At 43.7% G+C, this 21,971-nt stretch overlaps 5 protein-coding genes across 6 annotated transcripts in view; 1 reads left to right on the top strand and 4 right to left on the bottom strand.

The window, feature by feature from the left end:
* Positions 1-12,121, bottom strand: part of Ance-3 (angiotensin-converting enzyme Ance-3) — a 50,425-nt gene extending 38,304 nt beyond the window's left edge. The window contains exons 1-7 of the mRNA XM_041776949.2: positions 11,627-12,121; positions 10,930-11,439; positions 8,997-9,155; positions 8,702-8,942; positions 7,920-8,644; positions 7,452-7,555; positions 7,286-7,384 (exon numbers count right to left, since the gene is read on the bottom strand). Coding sequence (XP_041632883.1) covers positions 7,286-7,384; positions 7,452-7,555; positions 7,920-8,644; positions 8,702-8,942; positions 8,997-9,155; positions 10,930-11,439; positions 11,627-11,869 — 2,081 coding nt within the window. The 5' untranslated portion in view covers positions 11,870-12,121. The remainder of the gene's footprint in view (positions 1-7,285; positions 7,385-7,451; positions 7,556-7,919; positions 8,645-8,701; positions 8,943-8,996; positions 9,156-10,929; positions 11,440-11,626) is intronic.
* On the top strand, positions 1,830-4,019 carry Vajk1. 2 transcript variants are annotated; one of them, XM_017181819.2, is made up of 4 exons: positions 1,830-1,989; positions 2,381-2,848; positions 2,913-3,500; positions 3,606-4,019. In XM_017181819.2, exons 1-4 carry the CDS (start codon positions 1,978-1,980, stop codon positions 3,609-3,611), a joined length of 1,074 nt encoding a protein of 357 aa, XP_017037308.1. In that variant the 5' UTR covers positions 1,830-1,977; the 3' UTR covers positions 3,612-4,019. The 2 variants fall into 2 exon arrangements, with proteins under 2 accessions (XP_017037308.1, XP_017037307.1); XM_017181818.2 differs by having other exon boundaries at positions 2,913-4,019.
* A 2,340-nt stretch (positions 12,122-14,461) lies between the features above and the next one.
* On the bottom strand, positions 14,462-14,991 carry Acyp (Acylphosphatase). Its single transcript, XM_017181828.3, has one exon. It carries the CDS (start codon positions 14,988-14,990, stop codon positions 14,523-14,525), a length of 468 nt encoding a protein of 155 aa, XP_017037317.2. The 5' UTR covers position 14,991; the 3' UTR covers positions 14,462-14,522.
* A 223-nt stretch (positions 14,992-15,214) lies between these two features.
* On the bottom strand, positions 15,215-17,305 carry Ance-2. Its single transcript, XM_017181812.2, has 4 exons — positions 17,282-17,305; positions 16,271-17,214; positions 15,656-16,216; positions 15,215-15,521 (listed from the first exon to the last, which is right to left on the bottom strand). Exons 1-4 carry the CDS (start codon positions 17,303-17,305, stop codon positions 15,215-15,217), a joined length of 1,836 nt encoding a protein of 611 aa, XP_017037301.1.
* Positions 17,306-18,206: 901 nt separating this feature from the next.
* Positions 18,207-21,561, bottom strand: Ance (Angiotensin converting enzyme). The gene is made up of 8 exons (XM_017181858.3): positions 21,428-21,561; positions 20,490-20,549; positions 19,877-20,423; positions 19,411-19,774; positions 18,779-19,345; positions 18,580-18,720; positions 18,342-18,514; positions 18,207-18,278 (listed from the first exon to the last, which is right to left on the bottom strand). Exons 1-8 carry the CDS (start codon positions 21,521-21,523, stop codon positions 18,268-18,270), a joined length of 1,959 nt encoding a protein of 652 aa, XP_017037347.1. The 5' UTR covers positions 21,524-21,561; the 3' UTR covers positions 18,207-18,267.
* Between the last annotated feature and the right edge of the window lie 410 nt (positions 21,562-21,971).

Genomic DNA, 21,971 nt, shown 5'->3' with positions numbered 1-21,971 from the left:
CCGCCTCGGCCTGATACCACTGGGACTGGTGGTGCTACTGGCGATGGAGCCGGTGGCGGTATTAATTACCCAGCAATCGGAGTGGAATCGAGCGAGTGGAGTGGAGTGGCCCAACTGTTATTGCCTTTGTCTTAGGTTATGGTTGGTGACCGACCACTGCGTATGTGGAGCAGTGACACAACCGAATGACCAACTGACACACTCTCCTGGCGCACTCGGACCTGTCTGGGATCGGTTGAGTGACATAATGGCATAATGTGAAGGCGAAAGCAAAAGGATATAGTCACTTGGCGTTAAGCAAGAGGTAGTGCTACTCAAAAGGGGATTAAGAAAAGAGTGGGTGTCAACTTAGAGGAAAGGAGGAATAGTTAATATGTTTAATATTTGACATTTCCTCTACTATAAGTAGATTCATAAAATACTTCTATTTATGTATGAAACTGTACAATTACATATTAAGCTAATAAGTAAATGGTTTATTTTTCTTATTCTTTGTCTTAATGAAAGTCCCCCTCTAAATACCCATCTTTATAATGGTAATCAATCAATCAAAACAATCGCAGCGCAGGACAATCTCTCAATCACCGAAGGCAGCCTAGAAACAAGTACACATAATCATTTGTGATTACCATAAAAATAACATTGAAATGAAGACCGGCAACAAAGCAAACAGCTCATCACTTGAAGTGGCCCGAAGGCGGCTCATCCAATCGGGTATTATTCAATTACCAGCCCCCAAATTGTGGTGCCTGCTGCTGATGTTGCCGCTGTGGTTTCTCAAGCCTTTTACGTCCACTGACTTGCAGCGGCAACAAGAAGCGAAAAGCGGCAGCTGACGGTAGTCGAATTAAACAGCAAAATGGCACGCATCCATAGACCCTCGTCGGGCCCCGGCCATTCGCGGAGACTCCTCTTGATATTGCAATCTTATTTCTGCTTTAATACCCCTCCAGGGAGAGTTTTACGACTTTTAAGAGTCTTTTGCAATGCCCATTTAAGTACTCAATAAATACTGTTAATTGTTAATACAAAAATAATTAAGAGGAACTTTTGCCAGCACTTGTCACTTAAAGTGACCTAAATTGTTTAATGAAACAATTACAGGGAAATAACTTATATTACAACCATTTTTTTAAGTACAGAGTTTCTATATTTTATTAAAAGTTGTAAAAATTAAATTTAAAATAGGCAGTTTGTGGGAGCCATAACCATTTTATTGTTTAGCTGTAAGTGTTAACCAAGTGCTCAAATGAGTTTTAAAGCTGGATTTAGAATTTATGTTAATTTCATATCTCTTAAAATATATAAAAATAATTTTCAAAACAAGGTTTAGTCCTTAGACATACACTTAAGCTTATAAGTTTAATCTCTGCCTAATATCCTTTTAATTCAATTCAATTGAAGCTGAACATGTTAAGATTTCATTATTGCTAAAGGGTATATAGAGACTGGCCTTTTTGCTGTGAATACCGTTCTTGCTTTTCTTTTTTTTTTCTGCGCTGATGGTGGCGCTGCATTTGGCGCTTGGCTGCGTCGACTTCGCGCCTCCGAAAGCCAGCGGAGGCAGTGGACCACCGAAGGCAGGGAATGCGGCAGGAGGGAAGCTCACGAAAATCACACCGCCGCTCACCATTCGCTGCGCCGCATGTGTTTTGGGCTATTGCGATTGTTATTACTGCCGCCGATCCGATCCGATCCGACCTGGTCTTCGGCTTGGCTTGGCTTGGCTTGATGGTCGCGCATTCGCTTCGTGCATCCATTCATTCGGCGTGGAACTATAAAAGTGCGCGCAGGCGCTGCAGTTGGCATCATTAAACCGTTAACCGTCGAACAGTCTACAGCCCAGTGTGTACGGAACGTGTTAACCAGTGATCAATAGTAATCCCTCGACCAAACGGGATCAGTTCTGACTCAGCTGACTCACGACTAGGGAAAGCGGATTTCCATTCCCGTCCATCGAAGGATTAACGCAGCAGCATGAAGTGGATGGTACGTATCCGAGGGCAGGACAAGACAGTGAAGTGAACCAGTGGCCAAGGGATTCGAGAATATCCCAGTTCGGAAAAAATGGTTATCATTTTGGACTTACAAAATTGCAAGATCAATAGATCTGAAAGCGATCATAGCTGCAGTGATATAAAGTCTTGGTACATTTGCCAGAATGTAAAAGGAGGAAATGAAAATCACATTTAATTGAAAAAATAAATACAATTTCCATAATTGATTATGAAAGTTGGACGAAGATAATGTCTCATTAAAATATCTGTAACAGTACTGATATTATTGCTAAAAACTCTATAAGTTCAATATTATTCTTGTTTCAAATATCTTCTCTTTCTAAGATAATCCCCCATCTAATTACCCCTTCTCTAATTCACAGCGCACAGCGACATCGCTGGCCCTGGTTGTACTCCTGGCCAGCAGCTACGTCCAGGCGGAGGCCGAGAAAGCCGCCGTGGAGGAGAAGAAGGCTGAGCCCGAGGCCAAGCCCGCGGAGGCTGCGGCCAGTGAGGACACCACCAAGTCGAAGAGAGGACTGCACCACTACGAGGACTACCACCACCACCATGTGCCCCACTTCCCGGTGCACGAGGAGAAGACACTGACCGTTATCAAGAAGGTCCCCGTGCCCGTGCCCATCGAGAAGATCGTGCACGTGCCGGTGGAGAAGCACATCCATGTGCCCGTTAAGGTCAAAGTGCCCAAGCCGTATCCGGTCGTCAAGCATATCCCCTATGAGGTTAAGGAGATAGTGAAGGTTCCGTACGAGGTGCCAGCTCCATACCCCGTCGAAAAGAAGGTTCACTACCCCGTCCATGTGCACTACGATCGCCCCGTGCCCGTGAAGGTGGGTTTGGGAGTCACAGAAGCAAGCCAACTAGGGTCTTAACTTGTTAACTTCTTTGTTGTAGGTTCATGTGCCCGCTCCTTATCCAGTTGAAAAGAAGGTCCATGTGCCCGTGAAGGTCCATGTTCCCGCCCCCTACCCCGTGGAGAAGGTGGTCCACTACAATGTGGAGAAGCACGTGCATGTAGACAAGCCCTACCCCGTGGAGAAGGTTGTCCACTACCCCGTCAAGGTGCCCGTCGAGAAGCCAGTGCCCCACTACATTGACAAGCCAGTTCCGCACTACGTGGACAAGCCAGTGGCCGTGCCCGTGATCAAGAAGGTGCCGGTGCCCGTCCATGTCCCGTATGATCGCCCCGTGCCCGTGCATGTCGAGAAGCCAGTGCCGTATGAGGTCAAGGTCCATGTGCCCGCCCCCTATCCAGTCATCAAGGAGGTGCCTGTGAAGGTGGAGAAACACGTTCCGTACCCAGTCAAGATCCCCGTCGAGAAGCCCGTCCACGTTCACATCGAGAAGCACGTCCCCGAGTACCACGAGAAGCACGTCAGCTACAAGGAGCCGGAGTTTGTCCACAAGCACATCGAGGAGGACCACCATCACGCCCCCATCCATCATCATCACTCGCACCCCATCGTGGAGCATGAGCACGAGGTGGAGCATGATTTTGCCTCTCATGATTATCATTCATATCACGGCTACTAAACGGTGAATGAATTCTCTTTCTCTCTTTTCCGCCTCTTTCGCTTTTCTTTGCAGCATTGAGAATGAACGGGATGGCTAGCTAAACTCCTCCATTTCCTCTATATTTCCCAAAAAGCAACCAAACACTGAGTTACCATAACCATAGCCACACTCATAACCACAACCATAACCATAGACCATTGACCATAGACCATTCCCCTCACTCCGAGCACTCCATTTCATACCGTCCCCGGAAAACATTGCTATGCAGAACGTGATAAACGACAGAGATTCAGAGAACCAGACGAGAAACAGACCAACTTAGCTTTTAGACCGAACTCTCTTCTAGCCGTAAGCCATAAGACACAAAAGGAAACCCTGAAACGTTGACAAGACCCGTGAGCAATGTGAACGAGTGAATTGTAAAGGAACTTTAGATTTAGACCTTCAAAGCGACACATTTGGGCCGCACAGGCCACACAACGAGAACGATAACGAGAACTGTAACTAGAACAAGATCAAGATCTAGAAAGAACACCAGCCCACTCCCTCCCCTCCAAGACACTCGATCGGACACACACACACAGTTGCAAGATCCCAGGATCCCAGGCTTGTTGTGCTGCGAAGACGATGTGGATTGTTGGCCGATGGATTCGACACCGCCTGGGTGCATCATCGACGTGGTTGCCGCTGCTGTTTTGTCCTCCAGCCGCGGCTCCTCCCTCTTCTGCTCTGGCCCGCCCGACTCGTGCACCCGGTCCGGTTCCCAAGTGAGATCGGTCGGTCCCAGGACCGATCGGCCCAGTTGTGTGCAGCGTCCCAGCGTTGTGAGCGTGTGATAAGACTTCTGATAGCGTTTAAGCTCGTGCGATATTCGATATTCGAGATAGGAGACCCCTATTTAAGTCAGTTTGTAAACGAACGTATTGTATTAGTTTTTGTAATGTTCTCCGCTACCTAGTTTGTAATATGTCTATGTAATTTTGCTTGTTCTTAGAAGCAAACGAAACGGATTTATAAAAAGTACTTAATTTACCAAATATTTTTTGACTCTGTATAAAAGCTAACAAAAAAAATCTCATACAAAATGAAGCTGATGAATGATATACAATCAAATATATGAAAAAACAAGTGATCAAAACGAACATTTTATCGATTTTTATTATTCTATATATTTATTTAAAAACATCTCCAATTATATCGCAAAAGATATACTTGAAGGCAAAACGTTTACACTTAGCTATTGATGCCTTAGATCTTATGATCTTGATTGATCCTTCTACAAGGATTATAAGCCATAATGGTCCCAGTTTATTAGCCGAAAATTCCTGGATCCCATGATCAAAATAAAGCAATCCAAAAAGTATTTGTCTTGTACAACCTTAGTAAATTAAACTATTTGACCGATAGGTTGGTTTTTTTACATATTTATTGATACCCGACTTTTGAACCTACAATCTATGAGTTCTATTTCAACTTCTCAGATGTACATATTCAAAGAATGTGGTTGTTTAATTCACAGCATTTAAGTTTTTAAATACTATGTACTGTATTTACAGAAGAAGTCGAGGAACTCTACAACGAAACTTTTCCATTAATCTGACCATAATATTCCTCATTTGTTATTATCCAATTTTGGCTATCCTTTCATGGGACAAATCCACTTTCGCTTCGCGTTTAAATCAAATATGGGCACGACAGACGAGGAGGGCGAAGAGATAGATCAAGTCATTCCTCAATTGCCCATAAATGTCTTATCTAATTTTCAAATGAGGTAAACATCGCCTTGCATTCATAATTGCATATTCAAAGTGTCTCGCCCACGGAGAGACAGCCCGAAAGGGGGCGGAGACAGTTCAACATGTTTATTACATTTTCCACACCATCACTTTGCCTTCCATGAGCCCCCGCTCCAGCTCCAGCTCCAGCCTGACTCTAGCTTTAAGCACTCGTGGCCATTTCCTAGCGTTTATTTTGCGGTGTGGGCATTGCTTTTTATTAGCACCCGCGAGGGGTATGGTTTTTTGGTCGAAGCTCCGGCTTGGGTCTTTGCACTCCTTTTTTTTCTTGGCTTTTGCGGCTGCCTGCTTGTTGCATCGACCACAAAGATTGGGTTTCAATTTGCATTTTCGGCTCCATTGAAGCCGCTGCAATTTCAGACTGGGTTAAGTAAAGTGGGCCACGGATTTATCACGTTTTTCCCCAGTCGGTTTGTAGGACATGTGCCGCTAACCGATATTTGAGTCCGAGCCCCGTCGAGTCGCGAGCTGAGACCCAGCTCGCTTTTATTACCATATTGGGGCTAACTCTCTCGGTGGCCAGTTGTTACTGGTAGCTTTGTTTATGTAACTGTAACTGTAACTGTAGCGCTTGCAGTTTATTGATTATGCAATAAATAATAGCCAGCACAATGCCCGGACTGGCGTTGTTATCCTCCATCCTCGTGGCCCCCTCTCTCCTCGCAGAGTGTGTGGCTAATGCCAAAAGAATGGCTGCAATAAAAATCTGGCTAATGGCTCTAATGGAGAACTGAGCTTACACTTCATTATTTCAACAATATTAGAGGGGAAACAGTCTACTCTTAAGAAAATATTTAGTAGAGGCTACTATATGTATGTATCTATTTTTTACAAGACTGTATTTTATATCCTACTCGTTTTGGGTTTGGTAATCACATTTACTGTACAAAAAATAGTTTAGGTTTTTATTCTTTTTAGAACATATTAACTCAAACTATATATCTAAAATATATAGTAGTAGTAGTAGTTAGTAGTAGTTATTCATTTCCAGGCTGAAGGAGGGCGCATAAAGTGTACATATTCATAATCAGCATTGTTTTTTTTTTTAATATTTTAACAAACTCATGTGTGCTGCTCAACATCTTTCGTCATCATTTTACATTTTCTGTCAGTTTTGGCATTTCAACTTTTAATTGTTTCCTATATTTATTAAATTTTTTTAAAAGTTAATGATCTTCTTAAGGCAATTTTCTTTAGTGAAGTGAAGCCACAATAAGCGAATTTAAAATATAAAAGCTTGAAATTTATTTGTGTTATAATTATTACCATTTTATTTTCCACCAACTCACATATAAAATTATTTATGTTAAGCATTTCAAAACGCTTGGCTAATGTGAAACCTCAGAATACGATAAATAAGCAACAGCGGATCTGAGTTTAGTTTACATCTAAAGACGCCACCTCTAATTCTATTTAATAATAATATTTGGGTGAAGAAAAGAAATCCAAGACTGGAAATATATATAGTTTACTGGGTCAGTCGTTCAAATCAAGTCAGTCTAGACTGCGCAGCAAAATTCGGTTGCTGTCTGGATTTTCGTAACAGTTTTTCGCCCGGGCTTATTTAAATGATGGCCAACTAAACCCGCTTCGCCCGGTGGCAGCAGCCATGTGGAAAGTGAATGCGGGAAACGCTACCGACATGTGGGTTTTCAGTTTCATTTCATTTTCTTTTCCACAGAGTCAGAGCTTGCTGAATATATGTGTGTGTGTGTGTCTTGGCCATTATGTGATGTTAGTGGGGCAGCTTTATGGCCGGTTCGACGATCCCCGCGATCGCGACGCGTAATCGCCGGCAATTTGACGGAAAATATTTGAAATCGTGTGTAAATTGTAATCCGAAATTGCAAAATTAATAACATGCCGCAGCTTTGGGTTTTAATTGCCACGGTTATGTAGTAAATTGTATAATCAATTGATAAAAATCACTTAATTAAGAACTTTTCAATGACTTACTTGATATAGGGAATATTGGCTGGTATGTGATACTTGGCCCCCATGTCAAAATCCTTTTCAGAGCGTAAAACTGGAGGCTTTATGCCCGAGTATTTTTCCCTGAAAGTGGTACAATTAGAAGAAAATATTATTATAAACCAGACATTTCATACTCCCTTATACTTACCGCAAATTCCAGTAATGACAATTCATGGTTCGCTTATTTGCATTGCCACTGAAGACATCATAACGCCAATTGTCCAGGGACAGAGCAAAGGGCAGAAAGGCAACCTTGAAGAATCAAGAAAACCAAAACGTGAGAAGGCTATTTATTATAATTTATTTATATTAAAAAACAGAATCAAGCAGAATGGAATGGCAAGAAGAAGGACCTGGAAGGACGGACTACCCATACCTTCTTAATGTTTTCTAATAGCATTTCTACTTAGTTGGGTATTGGATCTTTTGCCACTTAATAATTATATCCTCTTACCATCGAGTACCCATTAAAAAAAGGATGACAATTCCAAATCATAAGAGAATGCATGAAGTTAAGATCTTAGTTAAAATTTAAGCTTAGCTAACGATCTAACTTTGCAACTAAGTAACCAAAAACTTTGGCTAGCCTTCGGATATTACATAATTTATTACGAACCTTATCGATCGCCATGGTAAAAAGATAGTTAATATCAAAGCTGGACTCGTCAAGGGACCTCTGAAGTAATCCCAGGGTTTGCAAGTGTCTGGGAGTGGACACCGACAGACCAATGGCATCGCCCACAGCCTGGTGGAAGGCGGGATTGGCGCCGTTCCTGAAGATCTTGGGCAGGTGACGGTACTGCAAAAAGTACTGAATGTGGGCCATCTCGTGGTGCACACTGATCAAGCTTCGCTGGTTGATATCGGCGCAGATCTTCACCCGAAAGTCATGGCGATTACAGAAATCCCAGGCGGAGGGCTCACAGAGAACTCTCCTGTCCAAGGGCTGCTCGAATATGGAGCTGCGATAGAACTCTGGACCTACGGCGGACATGTTAATGGAGGTGAAGAATTCCTCGGCGAGCTGGAACATCAGCAGCGGAGTGTATCCCTGCTCCACCATGCGCGGCGTGACATCGATGAGCTTGCGCCCCGGGTAGGGTATCAGAATGTCCAAAACATTCGACCAAGACTGGCCGTACATGTTGCCCAGGATGTGCGAGGGAATCGGGGCAATGCGGTTGATGCGGTCCGGCCCATAGTAGTCCCTCAGCTTGCGTCGGACATACGAGTGCAGACTCTCGTAAAGCGGCCGAATCTGCTCCCAAACAATGTCCATGTCCTGCCGGAAGTTACCGGACTCATAGGCCAGATACCAGTACTCCCCTCCGTTGGTGACATCTGCAAAGAAAGTGACTTTATTGGACCACAACTCCGGACATTCCTTCGTCTGCTCACTGTTCACACTGGCCACGTCCTGCATGACGTCGATCAGCTGCTCGTAGCTGTCGCGCATTCCCCGGCCCGCCTTCCTGTGGTACTCCACCCACGTGTGCTGCAGCTCATCCCAGTCCCTGCTCTTGGCCATGATGTCCTTCAGGTGTGGTATGTAGTGGAGGTCGCACTGGAAGGGCTGCTGGTAAGCGCAAATTCCGGCGCTGTTGTACAGAAACAGCATCTCGTTCAGCAGTCGGTTGTACTGTGGTAAAGGTTTTTTTTAACTGTTAATTATACAAGGGACCAAGCACCTTACCCTATCCAATACATCCAAAGGCAAGGCATTTGGCCCCACCTCGGACTGCAGCATGAGTTGTCGGTAGAGGCGGCGGTCAAAGATGAGATCCTTGTTAATCCGCTTGGATTGTTCAGCCGTGATGCGCTGGAACTCTACATAACGCTGTTGAGCATTAAGCTGGAGGGATAAAACAAAATGTATCAGTTTTACTAACGATATCTCTAAAAAAATTACAAATATAAAATATATATTTCATTTTTAATTTAGGGTGCCATAGTGCTTTTCTGTTTTCAATGTCTTTTATATTCGGAAATTATTTGGTAAGTCCAGGAAAAATAGCACAAGAATTATCAATAGGTTTATAGAAACCTTTTTAAAAATATATTTTAAATAATTATGCCAAAGAAAGGTTATAATCGCTTATTATTATTATACTTAGTATTTCCACCACTTTGATTTTTCAACTATAATTCGAAGGGATTTAGCTATTTAAATGAGAAATAATTCAGTTTTTAAAAATAAGCTCAAATGTCTTTTTATAAATACAAGCTAAACTTGAAAAGCATTACAATTACGTAAAATATTTAAAACCTATCTGAAAAACTCAGTTATATGATCTAAAAAATAGATCTTATTACAAAACCTAATCAAGGATTTTGGATAGTAATAATATTTATTAATAAGTTCTGAAGCTAATATGGGTTTTGGATCGTAATTCATTTTTATTTATAAGTTATGAAAGTAATATAAAAAGCAAATTAAAAATTTTGTTTCTTAAAAAATAACAATTTCCCTGCCTTAAACCGCTATACTGCATTACGTTTTTAAAGAAACAAAAACAGGTAAAAGAGCTACAGTCAATCGATTGTAAAATTCCCGGTTCTGATCTTCCCAATACCCAAAATAATTACTCCAAAGGACCTATTATAATATTCCAGAATGAATGGAGAAATACCTAAACTTATTGAACTCAAACCTTACCTTGCTTCTCTCCAATCCTACAACGAGCAAGCTCCTTAAACTTCACAATTTTCTTTAAAAAACAAACCTCCTATACCTTTTATAAAATAGGATCAATATTTAAGATAACATGAATTTAAGCAAAAATCAAAACTTATACGTAAAGAGAAAGACTTTGAATTACAATATTTGTTTAAATAGAATAATAAGAATCAAACCTCATAGATTTTAAGAGAAAACTTTGAATGAAATCTCTAAATCCAGTCAGCCTAAAGTCTAAGTAGCTATGGCTGCCCCCATCTGTAGCTTTAGTTTATAACTTTAAGCAAACAAAATGTAAATAAATAAATAATTTTGCTAAAAACCGTGGTTCGAGAATGAAGATATTAATGGAAGATAGAAAGAGCTTTGGGAAGGGATTAAAATACATTTTTTTGTGTAATAACTCGTATGTTCATCATCTGATGTTTACCAAATTTTCCAATAACTTTCACACTGGTCTTTTTACTCGTAATTGTAATACACCATATAAATATTGTCACTAATATGTAGCATCAGCTCTTACAGTATCTGAGATCTGTGTTTCCATTTATGTACATCTGATCGTCCGATTAACAGACGTAAATGGCCTAAATTTACTTGACTGGTAATATCAATCCAGAATACATATACGAGGTCGGAGATGCCTCCCGCCTGTTACATCTTACATGTTCGGTTGTCTTATTTATGCTGGTTTAGCTTTGACAGTCAAAACTATCTATGTACACTCATATCTGTACCCTCAGCTCTTTGACATTGGCTTGTCTGCCTGGGAATCTGACAAAGCCATTCGACCTTGTGAATGCGACTTTTGGGACCTGTCCGAGTGTGCATGTGTAGGAAAACCTATAGTGTGTGCTATGAGAAAACTCCATCACCACCGCAGAGATCGCGTGCCGTTCAACCACAATTACGCGTACAAGTACAAGTACTTGGCGCTCCGCTCACTCACCGCTTCCGTTTGGGTAAAATCGTTGACGTTCGTCTCGAAATTCCACTGGGCGGCCACATTGGCGGTGCATTCCAAGGAGCCTTTCTGATCGGACTCCACGAGCAGGTTGCGCAGCTTTTCCAGTTCCTGTTGGTAGCGACGATCCTGCTGGTAACGCTGGCGTTCCAGATATCCTTGGTTCAGGTTGAACCGATCCTGGTTCGAGAGGTAGGGGTTCTCGAAGCGATTGCGGTTGTTGATGCCCAAGATCTCCACATTGGGATTATTGTTGTAGTTGTACTGATCGTTGGGGTTGTAATTTCGCTCTCCTTGCGTGGAGATGGGACCATCGGCGAAGCGTCCGTTCAGGCTGGGATCGTTGCCGTAGCTGCGATCGGTTGAGCTGGAGACCGAAGGTCCGTAGTTGTGGTTGGAAAACCGATCCCCGCTGAAGGGCGAGTCACTGAAGTTCACGCGCGGCGAGGGATAGGCATAGCCGAGTCTCATGCGTTCGTCACTAGTCTGACCGTACTGCAAGCGAAAGTTCGAAGGGTTAGGTTGGTTTAGCATCATAATGTAGAGAATCTTCATTAAACATTATATATTTTTAAAGTAGAAAATGTTAGACCCTTTACTCTTTTAACTTTGTTTATATTAAACCATCCATTACCTATACATTATTTCTTATTCGTTAATCATTACAGATAACTTAACCCACCCTAAAGTCGTCCAGCCCGTCGTCGGTGTTGCCACCTCCCCCGGCATCGGCGTAGGGCGGACCGTAGCGCTGATCCCGATCCCGGTCCGCCCGCAACTGGGCGGGCGTGGTGGCCACGTTCGGGGTGTAGCCGTTGTAGAACACTTCTGGCTGCGGGGTGGGTAAATTCAGCTGGGGATTGGCCTGGCTCAGAGTCAGGCTAAGGCCGAGACAGAGCCAGGTTAAGACCGAAACACTGGGCATTATTTTTATCTTAAGATCTATATTCCACACTGCCAAGGTCGCCACTGACAGCTCACTTATTAACTCTTTCACAAGCAATTAAATACTTTAATTGCAGGCCACTGGCAGTATGATTGGCAGACTAGAGTCTGCTGATATTTCGCGATATATCCTATATACTAGCTTTGATCACTCCGAGAGCTTCACTTTCACTTGACACTCGAACTCGTTACTTTCTCTGATCCACTGTACCGCCCACGTAGCGTCCGGCAGCGCGTCTAAAACTCTACTGACTAGACAGTAAGAATATTTTTCGAGATTACTTGCCACTTTTTTTTCAACTCGAAAATGAATTCAAATTTGAACGCAGCCGCGTCGCAGTTGCAGTTGACGTCTCTGCCGGCGCTTTTGTCTCTGATGTCTCTCTACATACAGTATGTTTGTGCAAATGTACATATATTCGTGTGAGATAATCGCAATTAGCACTGGGACGACAACAACAACCACAACAACAATCGAATCTTCCATAAGCTTGGGAACAACAATGAGGTGGAGCTGCAATTGTGTGGGTGAGCCGTATTTATGTAAATCGTTTTTGCATGCATGTCGGCAATTATAAGGGAGGGTAAGGGTGCCCCGCACACAGGTGCATGCCCCACGTCCGTGTGGTTATCGGCCAAAAAGCTCGACCGCATAATAATGGTGACTGTGAGAAAGTACGCGACAGTTGAGTGGGCTGCCTCAGGTCGGAACTCACTCGAAACGAGCCAGAAGTTGGCATACTGCCGGAGTTATCACTCAGTCGGAGTTTTAAAGTTAAAGTCCTCGGACATTAAAAGATTCAAAGCTAAGAAGACAAAACCTGAAGGCATCCTAGACTATACAAGAACCATAAAAAATTAAAAATGTAATTAATTTGCTTAGGCTATAGTACTGGTATATCTTTCTTTATATAACTTCAAGTTGATTTAGGCTAAGACCTGGCTCAGGCTCTCTGGACGTGTTCTTCAAAATCATCTTCTGTTAACAGAATTCAGAAACTAATTAAATTTAATGACTATACGTCATACTCATAGAAATAATATGGATGTTACGAAGTTGTATTATTGTAAAGTCAACCATATACTAAACTCTGCCCTCGGCTACATCTCTCGTGCTCATGCGTTCCACACCACCCATGCAGCACCCGCATCGAGTCGCTTTTATTGTCGCTCTTGACCCAGAGAAATGTGGAAAACATCTTGACTCATGCCGCAGACCGCCAAGCAGTTGTAGTTAATGGAGTTTGCAACGAATGCATTCCACCTGAGACTCGACCTAGCGGCAAAAGCAAAACACAATTTTTTACAGCCTCTAGTAGTCAGAAACAAATGAGTTCCCCTGTATTAGTTCCACTGCCAATAAAACTAATGGCTTAAGAACATGTGTAAGCAGATGAGAGTGCATTAAAGTTAATCTAACGAAAAGTAGCTTGGAATATTTAAAATGTTTATGTAAAAGTATTATCACTTGAACTGTGATTCATTCTAAACAACTGAATAATTTGTTATAATTAATATTCCAAGTATCAATTCAGCACCCTCGCCGGAGGAACTGATTGCACACACTTTCGACCTAGTGAAATGCGAAAAAAGTTCTGAATCATTGCCAATGAACGATCGCAGATCGAGATGAGATATAAGGAGAGAACTATCCTCTAATGAGTTTCACGACCCAATGAATGGAATGACTGGGCATGGTGATTGATGGCTTGATTGCCAATCCAGTGGCGTACAAACGAGAATGCATATAAATAAATATTCGAATATGTGGCGAGATATGTGATTCAGACTGTAATTAGATTGCGATCTGCGAAGTCTATCTGTCTCGGAAATGAGCTCATAAATATTAGCCAGCTTTATGATGTGGTTGGCTGCATTCGTACCTGGAACTGATCCCTGCAAAAAACACTTTTTTGGCCAAAATGCTAATTAAAGTCAAGGTCAATGGGGTTATATTAGCACTAAGCTTTAAACCACATCTTACACGAGCCCTGGGATAGCCAAGAACCGTGGGAAAATAGCGGCAAGTGCCCGTAAGTAATTAATTTACACGAGTGAGTGGCTTGTGTAAGCCGATACGCCCATGAAAGCGCTGGCCGCTTAGCATGACGCACATTAAGCACGTACTGTCGATAATATTTGCTTTTAACTATAGTTATTCGTTATTATGATGAGTGGCTGCCGAGTGAAGAGTGAGGAGCCCTCTCGAGTCATCACAATCAAGTGCATTTTAATTACTGAGCTCGTTTATGCTTTGCATTTGCTTTAAATTCCTTCCGGTTATTTATTTTATTCAGACAAAGCTTTGCTCTATGCACAGGGCGATCATCATTAAGAAAGCATTGACTGATTCGGAGCGAAGGAAAACCCAACGAACTGTGACTTCCTCAGCCACCCAGTTCTGTTTGATGAAACTGCAAACCTATTTCCGTTTTGAATGTATGAATATGAAGTTTGAATATGAGTTTAATAAGGACAAGGATAACGAAAACAAAAGATACACATGCGGATGCGGAAAATTGTTGTCCATAAATTATAGGAAAGGAATTTATAGCAAGGAATTTCACGGGAGTTTTTAATTTTAAAAGTACATACTTTATTTGTTAAAATGCCAATTATATTGCCAAAATTGTTTACATGTTGGAGTTTGAAGTACTAGCAGAACCATCCATTCCATCAGACTGAACGATTGGGTCGGGTCTAATCTCAAAGTTGGTATACCCATACCGTTGGCTCTGGCGATGCGAGCTAAACTTGACCATCTTGACTTCAGACTCCGGACTGCCCGTGGTCTTGAGCCACTCCTTCATCACATCCATCTCGGCGGAGGGGCCCTCGATGTAGCCTCGCACTGTGTTCTCTTGCGAGTTCATGCACCAGCCTCGCAGGCCCAGAGTCCTGGCCTTCCGCAGGACGTGCCTTCGAAAGTTGACGCCCTTCACCTTGCCAAACACCTCGAACTGGCACGAACAGACGCCATCGGCCGCCATGGCGAACCGGAGTTCAACGAGGACGCGAAGCGGCGCGACGCACAATTTGGAAATTTGACAGAAACCAAACAGTTCAAGTGATGCCTTAAAATTACAATTCAAGCCAGACATACTATATTTAAAACAGGTTGGAGTTGGAAGTAAAACCAATTTTACTTTACTTTACAAATACTGGGAAGAATTCGTAGTCTACCTTTGGGATATACATATATAATAGGAGTTTAAACATTTTATTTGCCTGCATTTAGGAAGTTTGGGATGCTAAGTTTTCTGTGATTATAATAATACAAAAAATATATCTATTTGATAAATATATTATTTTTAAAGAAACAAGTTCATTTCCATCCTACATCCAGATTGTTCTTTTCGTTTTCTTTTTCTAGCCAATCGTTTAGAGGCTGGAAGTAGGCCAGCAAGCCATCTACGCTGATCTCGGGCTCTCCTACCAGCTCTTGCAAGACCTTCCTGTAGTGGACAGAAGATCCCAAGGACAGAGCCCTTTGGAGATCCTTCCCTATGCTACGCTGATCGGACAGATCGCACAAATCCAACGGCATTTTGGGATTTCCCCTTTCAAACTGTCCTGTTTTTGTACAAAAGTGATTGAATAGTTGGAACTGCAGAACGATGCTTAGAAATTGGCTGAAAGGAATAAATATGTTGGTTTACATTCGTAACTGCAGACTTGAGGTCATAACCGGCTTCGATCTTATAAAAATCAAGGGCTCGGCTTTAGCTACTTTACTTAAGAGAAATTAATAAAAATGTTGTCTCACCTGGCGTACTGGTCGTCCACCTCCATTAGCAGCTTAGCCGGAACATCAAACTGCTGGTTGCTCCTCTTCGAAGGAGCCGCCGACCCCGTAAAGTGCTCCGTAAATCGCCAATAGGCCTCGTTGTCGTCCCCCTTGATATGTCCGCTAAGCACTTCCACGCGGTATCGGTCGAGGACGTAGAAGACGGGCAGTAGAAAGACAACCCTCAAGCCCTGGATGTACAAGCGGTTCAGTCTAGCGGGCAACCCCTTCCACTGCCCATCCCTCAGCAAACCCATCTTGTGGAGATAGCCTGGCGAACTGGCCGCCAGGGAGAAGAACTTGCCAACGGCGTCGCTGAAGTTGGGAAAGGGCTCCTCCCGCAACAGCGTTGGCTGCGCAGAAGCAGCTCGATAGAAGTGCAAATCCGACTGAGCCTCGAACATGTTGAAGAATCGCTCCTCATCGTTGAGGGGACAGTAGGTGAAATTTGTTCGGGGCAGGGCATAATAGCGCCAGGCTTTGTGCCAGCAGCGGTCGTCATCATCGGTAGACACTGGCTGAGCGTATTCCCACAGGGAGCTGCATAAGGAAATAAAATACACAGCAATTTGGGCATTACATATAATAACTTACCTCTCTAACAGGGGCAGGCCAACCCCCCTGAAAAACTCTGCCACATTCCAAAAAACCCTTTGGGTCGTGGTCAATCCGCGACGATGCAGCTCCTGGGTGATATTTGAGAGGCCAAACTGTGGCGCGGGCAGATCCACATACCACTCGGGCTGCACACGTCGGAAAGCGTTGCCAATGAAGACCTCTGCCAGGTGCTGTGGGAAGGGCCTGTCCCTGGGCACCAATCCCAAGCCGTGCATCTTCCTCAGCGAGCCCCGAACGTGGGCGTGAAACTGGAGAAACAAAGGTCGCAGGCCGTGCATTATGTGATCCAGTAGGGTCATGGCTTCTTGGGCACCCAACTCCAGAGATCGAAACCAGTAGTCCTCGGCCCGGGGGTATCCATTAAGCTTGGCCGTCTTTTTATAAAGATCCATGAAGGCGACAAATTGGTATCTAGTGGCCAAACCCGTGCGCCGCCGCCACTCGAACCAGTAATACTCGATCTCGTCCAAATCTCGGCTCCCCTGAACTATCGACTGAACCTCTGGTATGAGCCGCAGAGTGCAATTATCCGGCTGTTTGTAGGCACACAACTTAACATTGCGGTAGTTGTCGCTCATGTTGGAGGCCAGTTCATAGACCCGCCTCAAGTCCCGGTCGGGCAGAGCCTCATATCCCAGCAGGGGAAGCTTTGACAGCTGCCTTCGTTGGAGGTCGTCGCCCAGACCAAGTCGCCGGAACTTGGCCTTTCGAGTCGATAGGGTTCTCACATACTTAACAAGCTTATTGTCGGTGACCTCAATGTCCAATAAGGCTACCAAGTCATTGGGGCCACGCAGTTCGTGCAGCAACTGTGCCAGAACAGCCTGATCATAGATAACAGCGAGTTGCTGATTGGCATCCTTTAAAAATGTTTCCAAACCGGGATCAGGCGGATCTGCCCGCGTTAAGCATATGTGAAGCTAAACAACAGAAAATAGGAGTTAGGAAAGTGTATCGGCACCTGGAGCCCTTTTCCTTTTGACTTACCACAAGCCACAACCAAAGCCACATATTCCCACACTTTCTACAAACTTCACTTTCGCAACTCAACTCGCTAGCTCATTGAAATTCCCGGCACTTTTGCCTGAACCTGTCCGTCCAAACGTTCTGCGCTTGCCCAGCTCTCGTACTGAACTGGCATGGGCCAACGACACTCCATGGCCAGAGAAGCCAGTTTGTGGCAGGCAAGCTGGGCGCCCAGTTAGCCATTTAAAATTATAATGCGCTCTAGTTTGAAAGCACTTAAAATGCTGAAACATGCACTTACAAAACGTTTTCGTAAAAATTAAAAAAGGGTCTTTTAGAGACTTGATTGATATAATATAGTTCTTCAATAGTCTAAGGAAACAGGTCTCCCAAGAGATGTATTTTATAAGCTCTAAAATTGGTTAAAAAATGTAGAAATACTTTAAGAGTTTCGGAAATTCCTTATTCTAATATTGAAGATATGCAGCTTGAGTCGTTTTTAAGCAACCGTATACGCCATGTGCAAAACTTATTACAACTAATATCCCCGAAGGTTCCTTTAATTGTATTATATATACCCAGGGTATTCTGATATTAGATATTAAAAATCAATTCCGCAAGAGTCACATTGAAAAAGAACATAGAAACAAAGTCCAAGGGAAAGGAGTTCTTACCGGTGCGGTGAAGTAAAGCCCCAACGAGGTCTAGCTGCAAACTGGTGGTAACCACTTTTAATGTTGGTGGCGATCTGTTGATGACCCTGGCAAGGTCAGAAAAAGCTTAAACCAAAACCTGCTGCTTGTCTTTAACAAGATAATTCTGCATAAAGTAGCATTTTCGTTTTTTTGCACTTACTTAGGCGTTCTGTTTAATAAAAACACTACATTAGTTAAATGCAAGCCATCATCACCCATCAATGAAATAAATGTTAATTGCATAAAACAAGTAAGGGAACGTTATTGAAACTTTATTGAACAAAAACTGTGCGAAATCAACATATCATCATATTATACGCATTCTGAAATGAATAATTTAAGAAATTAACCACGGTAAAACAGAATCCAGAGATTATACTACTTACTATCTGAAGCGGTCCAGCCAATGTGAACATTGTTCTTGATGTTCTCCGCCTCCAACCAGACGCGAAGTGGTTCAAAGTACTCGGCAATGGCCTTGCCAGTCATGGTGCGCTCTCCATTGAAGGCCTCCAGTGCGTCGGGCCAGGGCTTAGAGGCGCCCATGGACAGCATGTTGCTAAAGATTGAAAAAGGCATTTGAATAACCATTTATAAATTCACAAGCATCTTCCCAATACTCACTGGAAGGCAGCTCCAGCAGCTGCGCTACCGTAGATGTCACAGTTGTCCAGGGGTAGATCAGGATTGCTGGCATCATACTGGCCAGCCTTAATGCAGGCGGACTTGTAGAACTGGAACTGGATGATGAAGGAGACCAGGTACCTAAAATGTAATTAGTTTTAGCTTTGTTATCTGTCTTACATAAATTTTTTATACAAACCTCAGGTATTCAACATCGGCGGATACATGATATTTGGCCGGAGCATCAAAGTCCTTCTCGCTGCGCACCACTGGAGGCTCGATTCCGGAGTACTCATCCCTCAGCTTCCAGAAGGCGCAGTTCCAGTTGCTCTTGTCGACCTGGCCGCGGAACAGTGCCCACCGGTACTTGTCCATGGTGAAGGCAAAAGGCAGGAACACGATCTTGTCCAGGGCGGTGAGGAACAGCTGGTTGATGCGGGCCTCTTCGTCGCGGACATAGTCCTTTAGCAGACCGATCTTCTCCAGATGCTTGGGCGTGGACACCGACAGGGAGAGAACATCGCCGACGGCCTCATGGAAGCCGGGATTGGCACCAGCGCGATAGATGAAGGGCAGGTGCTGATACTGAAGGAAATACTGAATGTGACCCAGCTCGTGGTGGACGGTGAAGAGCTGATCCTGGGTCACGCGGGTGCACTGCTTGATGCGCACATCGTCGGTGAGGTAAAAGTCCCAGGCACTGGCATGGCAAACGAGGTCACGACCATCGGTGGGCTTCTCAATGATCGACTTGTCCCAGAAGTCCCTTTGCAAAGAAAAAGCAAAAGTAACTCCATTTCCCAGAGCTTTCCTTAGAGTGACTGTACTCACTGCGGCAGCTTGGTGAGGTTCATGGAGGTGAAGAAATCGTCGCCCATCTGGAACATCTTCAGGGCTGTGTAGCCCTGCTTCTCCATCTCGGCACTCACATCGACCAGGGGCTTCTCGGGAAACGGGGACACAATGTCTGCTATCTCGGACCACTGCTGCGCCCACATGTTGCCCAACAGGTGCATGGGAATAGGTCCCTTCTCGGAGACCACTTCGTCGCCATAGTGCTTCCGCAGGCGATAGCGCACGTAGCCGTGGATTTGTTCGTAGAGCGGACGAATCTCTGCAAAGATGTCCTCCAGCTGTTGTTCAAAGGTGGAGTCCTCGTACTCATCCAACCAAGACTCGGCTCCAGACGTGAAATCTAATGGGGGAAGCAAGTATAAGTTTGGTCCGATCTCACCGATATAATTCATTACAAATGTTCGAAACCCCCAAATACTGCTTAAAATTGATATTCACTCACTATTCAGTTTGGCAGCCTTGGTGTTGAGCTCCACGTAGCGCTCGAACTGGGATCGCACGGCGGTTCCGGCCTTGTCGTAGAACTCCCGCCAGTAGTACGTGAGCTCCTCGTGGTCGCGACTGGTGCTGATGATCTCCTCGATCTCCGGATCCAGGGCCAGATCGCACTTGGTCTTGTCCTTGTAGTCGCAGATCTTCACCTTCGCAAAGTTGGACTCCATGGCGGATACTGTTTCCAGGAACTCGGCGTAGTCGGCTTCCGGCAGAGCGGCATAGCCCAGCTTGGTGAGGGACTTGAACTGACGCCGGAGGTCCTCCGACTGATAGCTGCGCCACTGGAACTTCTGGCTGTCGCTGGCCACCTCCTTCATGAACTTGGCCAACTCGGCGGAGACCTCGTTCTTTTTCTTCTCGTTCTCATCGTTGATGTTGGAGGCATAGGCCCAAGCAGCCTCGGTCTCTACATTGGTGCGCTTCGCCAACTCCTTGTTCAGATTCTCCAGATACTCCTTGGCCTGGATCTCCTCCTTGACTAGAGCGTTGGACAACTGAAATCGAAGAGAACCGAAGGGGATTACTCAGGGCCTTTACATCTAATGCTTTACAGGACTCACCGCAAAGGTAGCAAGGAGTGCTACGAGGAACAGCCTCATTTTATGCGCCAAATTTGTTGCCTGGAAAGTTTAGTTAGCATTTTTGAATTTAGAATCTATCACAATTCTATGACACGTTATAATGGCAATTCGATGACGTACATAGATCTAATTTCATTCTGCTGAGAGTCAGTCTCTCCCCTTAATTGATTAAAATGTCTCATGTTCTGATGACTCTGGGGTCAGATCGGCACACATACTGCCAAAGATTCTCAAGTGAATTTGTGGTGCCTATAGATTCGCCACTTCAGCTGAAGAAAACACTTGGCAAATATCACAAGATAGGACATTTCCAAAGATTAGGCGTTCGTAATCAATTGAAAAATCTAAGAGCGACGAACGTGAAACACTGAATAAAGTTAACTAGCAAAAAGTTCGTTAATTACGGGGTCTTCCATTGACAATCAATTACAGCGGTGCCAGTTATGCACAACTAGTCTATATATGGTAATATAATAACAAACATATTTACAACCTACACGAATACCCTGCCTTTCGGCTTTCTCGCCGGGTCAGCCTGAGTAAATACATCGATAAAGCAGATATAGACGTAAGATCGTAAATAACCCCGATAAGCTCCAAATGTGTGTGATATTGTAGAATTTATGACCGTGTCCAGCAGAATGACTGTGGAAATCGTTATGGATCCTAGCCGCGTACCGCCTGATCCCGATAAGATTATCTCCCGATTAAAGTGACGGGTGGAATTGAATTAGTAGTATATTGACTCCAATAAAGGGCAATAACTGTTCAGAAGTAATTACATCAGAATGAGCACATCGATTGCACGCAGCAATTAGTATACCAATTAACAATTAACGAAAGGTTTTTTTCAAAATTCGCTTACTGCGATCGGGGGGAACGACTCGGTTCAAGTTCTAAGGCGTAAGGAAACTTACGTTGCGAGTGAGTGTCTGCGATGTGTCGGAACGGAACGAGCTTGACGACCGACCTGCCGCCGATCTGAACTGGAACTGAAAGTGTTTACGTGCCATTGCGTGAGTTTTATAGTCAAGAGCAGCCAAGCGGTAATGGGCAGGAAAAAAGGTACTCGGAGAAAAAATTATTAGATACACACAACAAAAAAAGTAATGCAAACTAGACATACAAAATTTAAATAAATAAACTAAATATTCGGTATAATAAATAATAGTAAATTCATATACATTGGTAAGTTCTATATATTCAGCTATATAATAAAATATATTCCCATGAAACTTTTATTTTATTTAAACCTGTAATTATAATTTGTTTTTGTAGGGTAATCAATCATCTCAATTTGTAATTTTTTTTTTTTAATTTACTTTATATATTATTCATTCACATTTGAAATATAATTTTTTCGCGTGTAATGTCTCCTCGCAACGAGCTCGACGCTTATCCGAGCGACGTCGCGTCGCCGAGTGAAATGTCCGATAATCGCGGGCATTATTTACTTTTAAT

The sequence above is a fragment of the Drosophila kikkawai genome, chromosome 2R (genome assembly GCF_030179895.1).
Source record: "Drosophila kikkawai strain 14028-0561.14 chromosome 2R, DkikHiC1v2, whole genome shotgun sequence".
NCBI classification, from domain to species: Eukaryota; Metazoa; Arthropoda; class Insecta; order Diptera; family Drosophilidae; genus Drosophila; species Drosophila kikkawai.
This window is presented reverse-complemented; position numbering and strand designations above follow the sequence as displayed.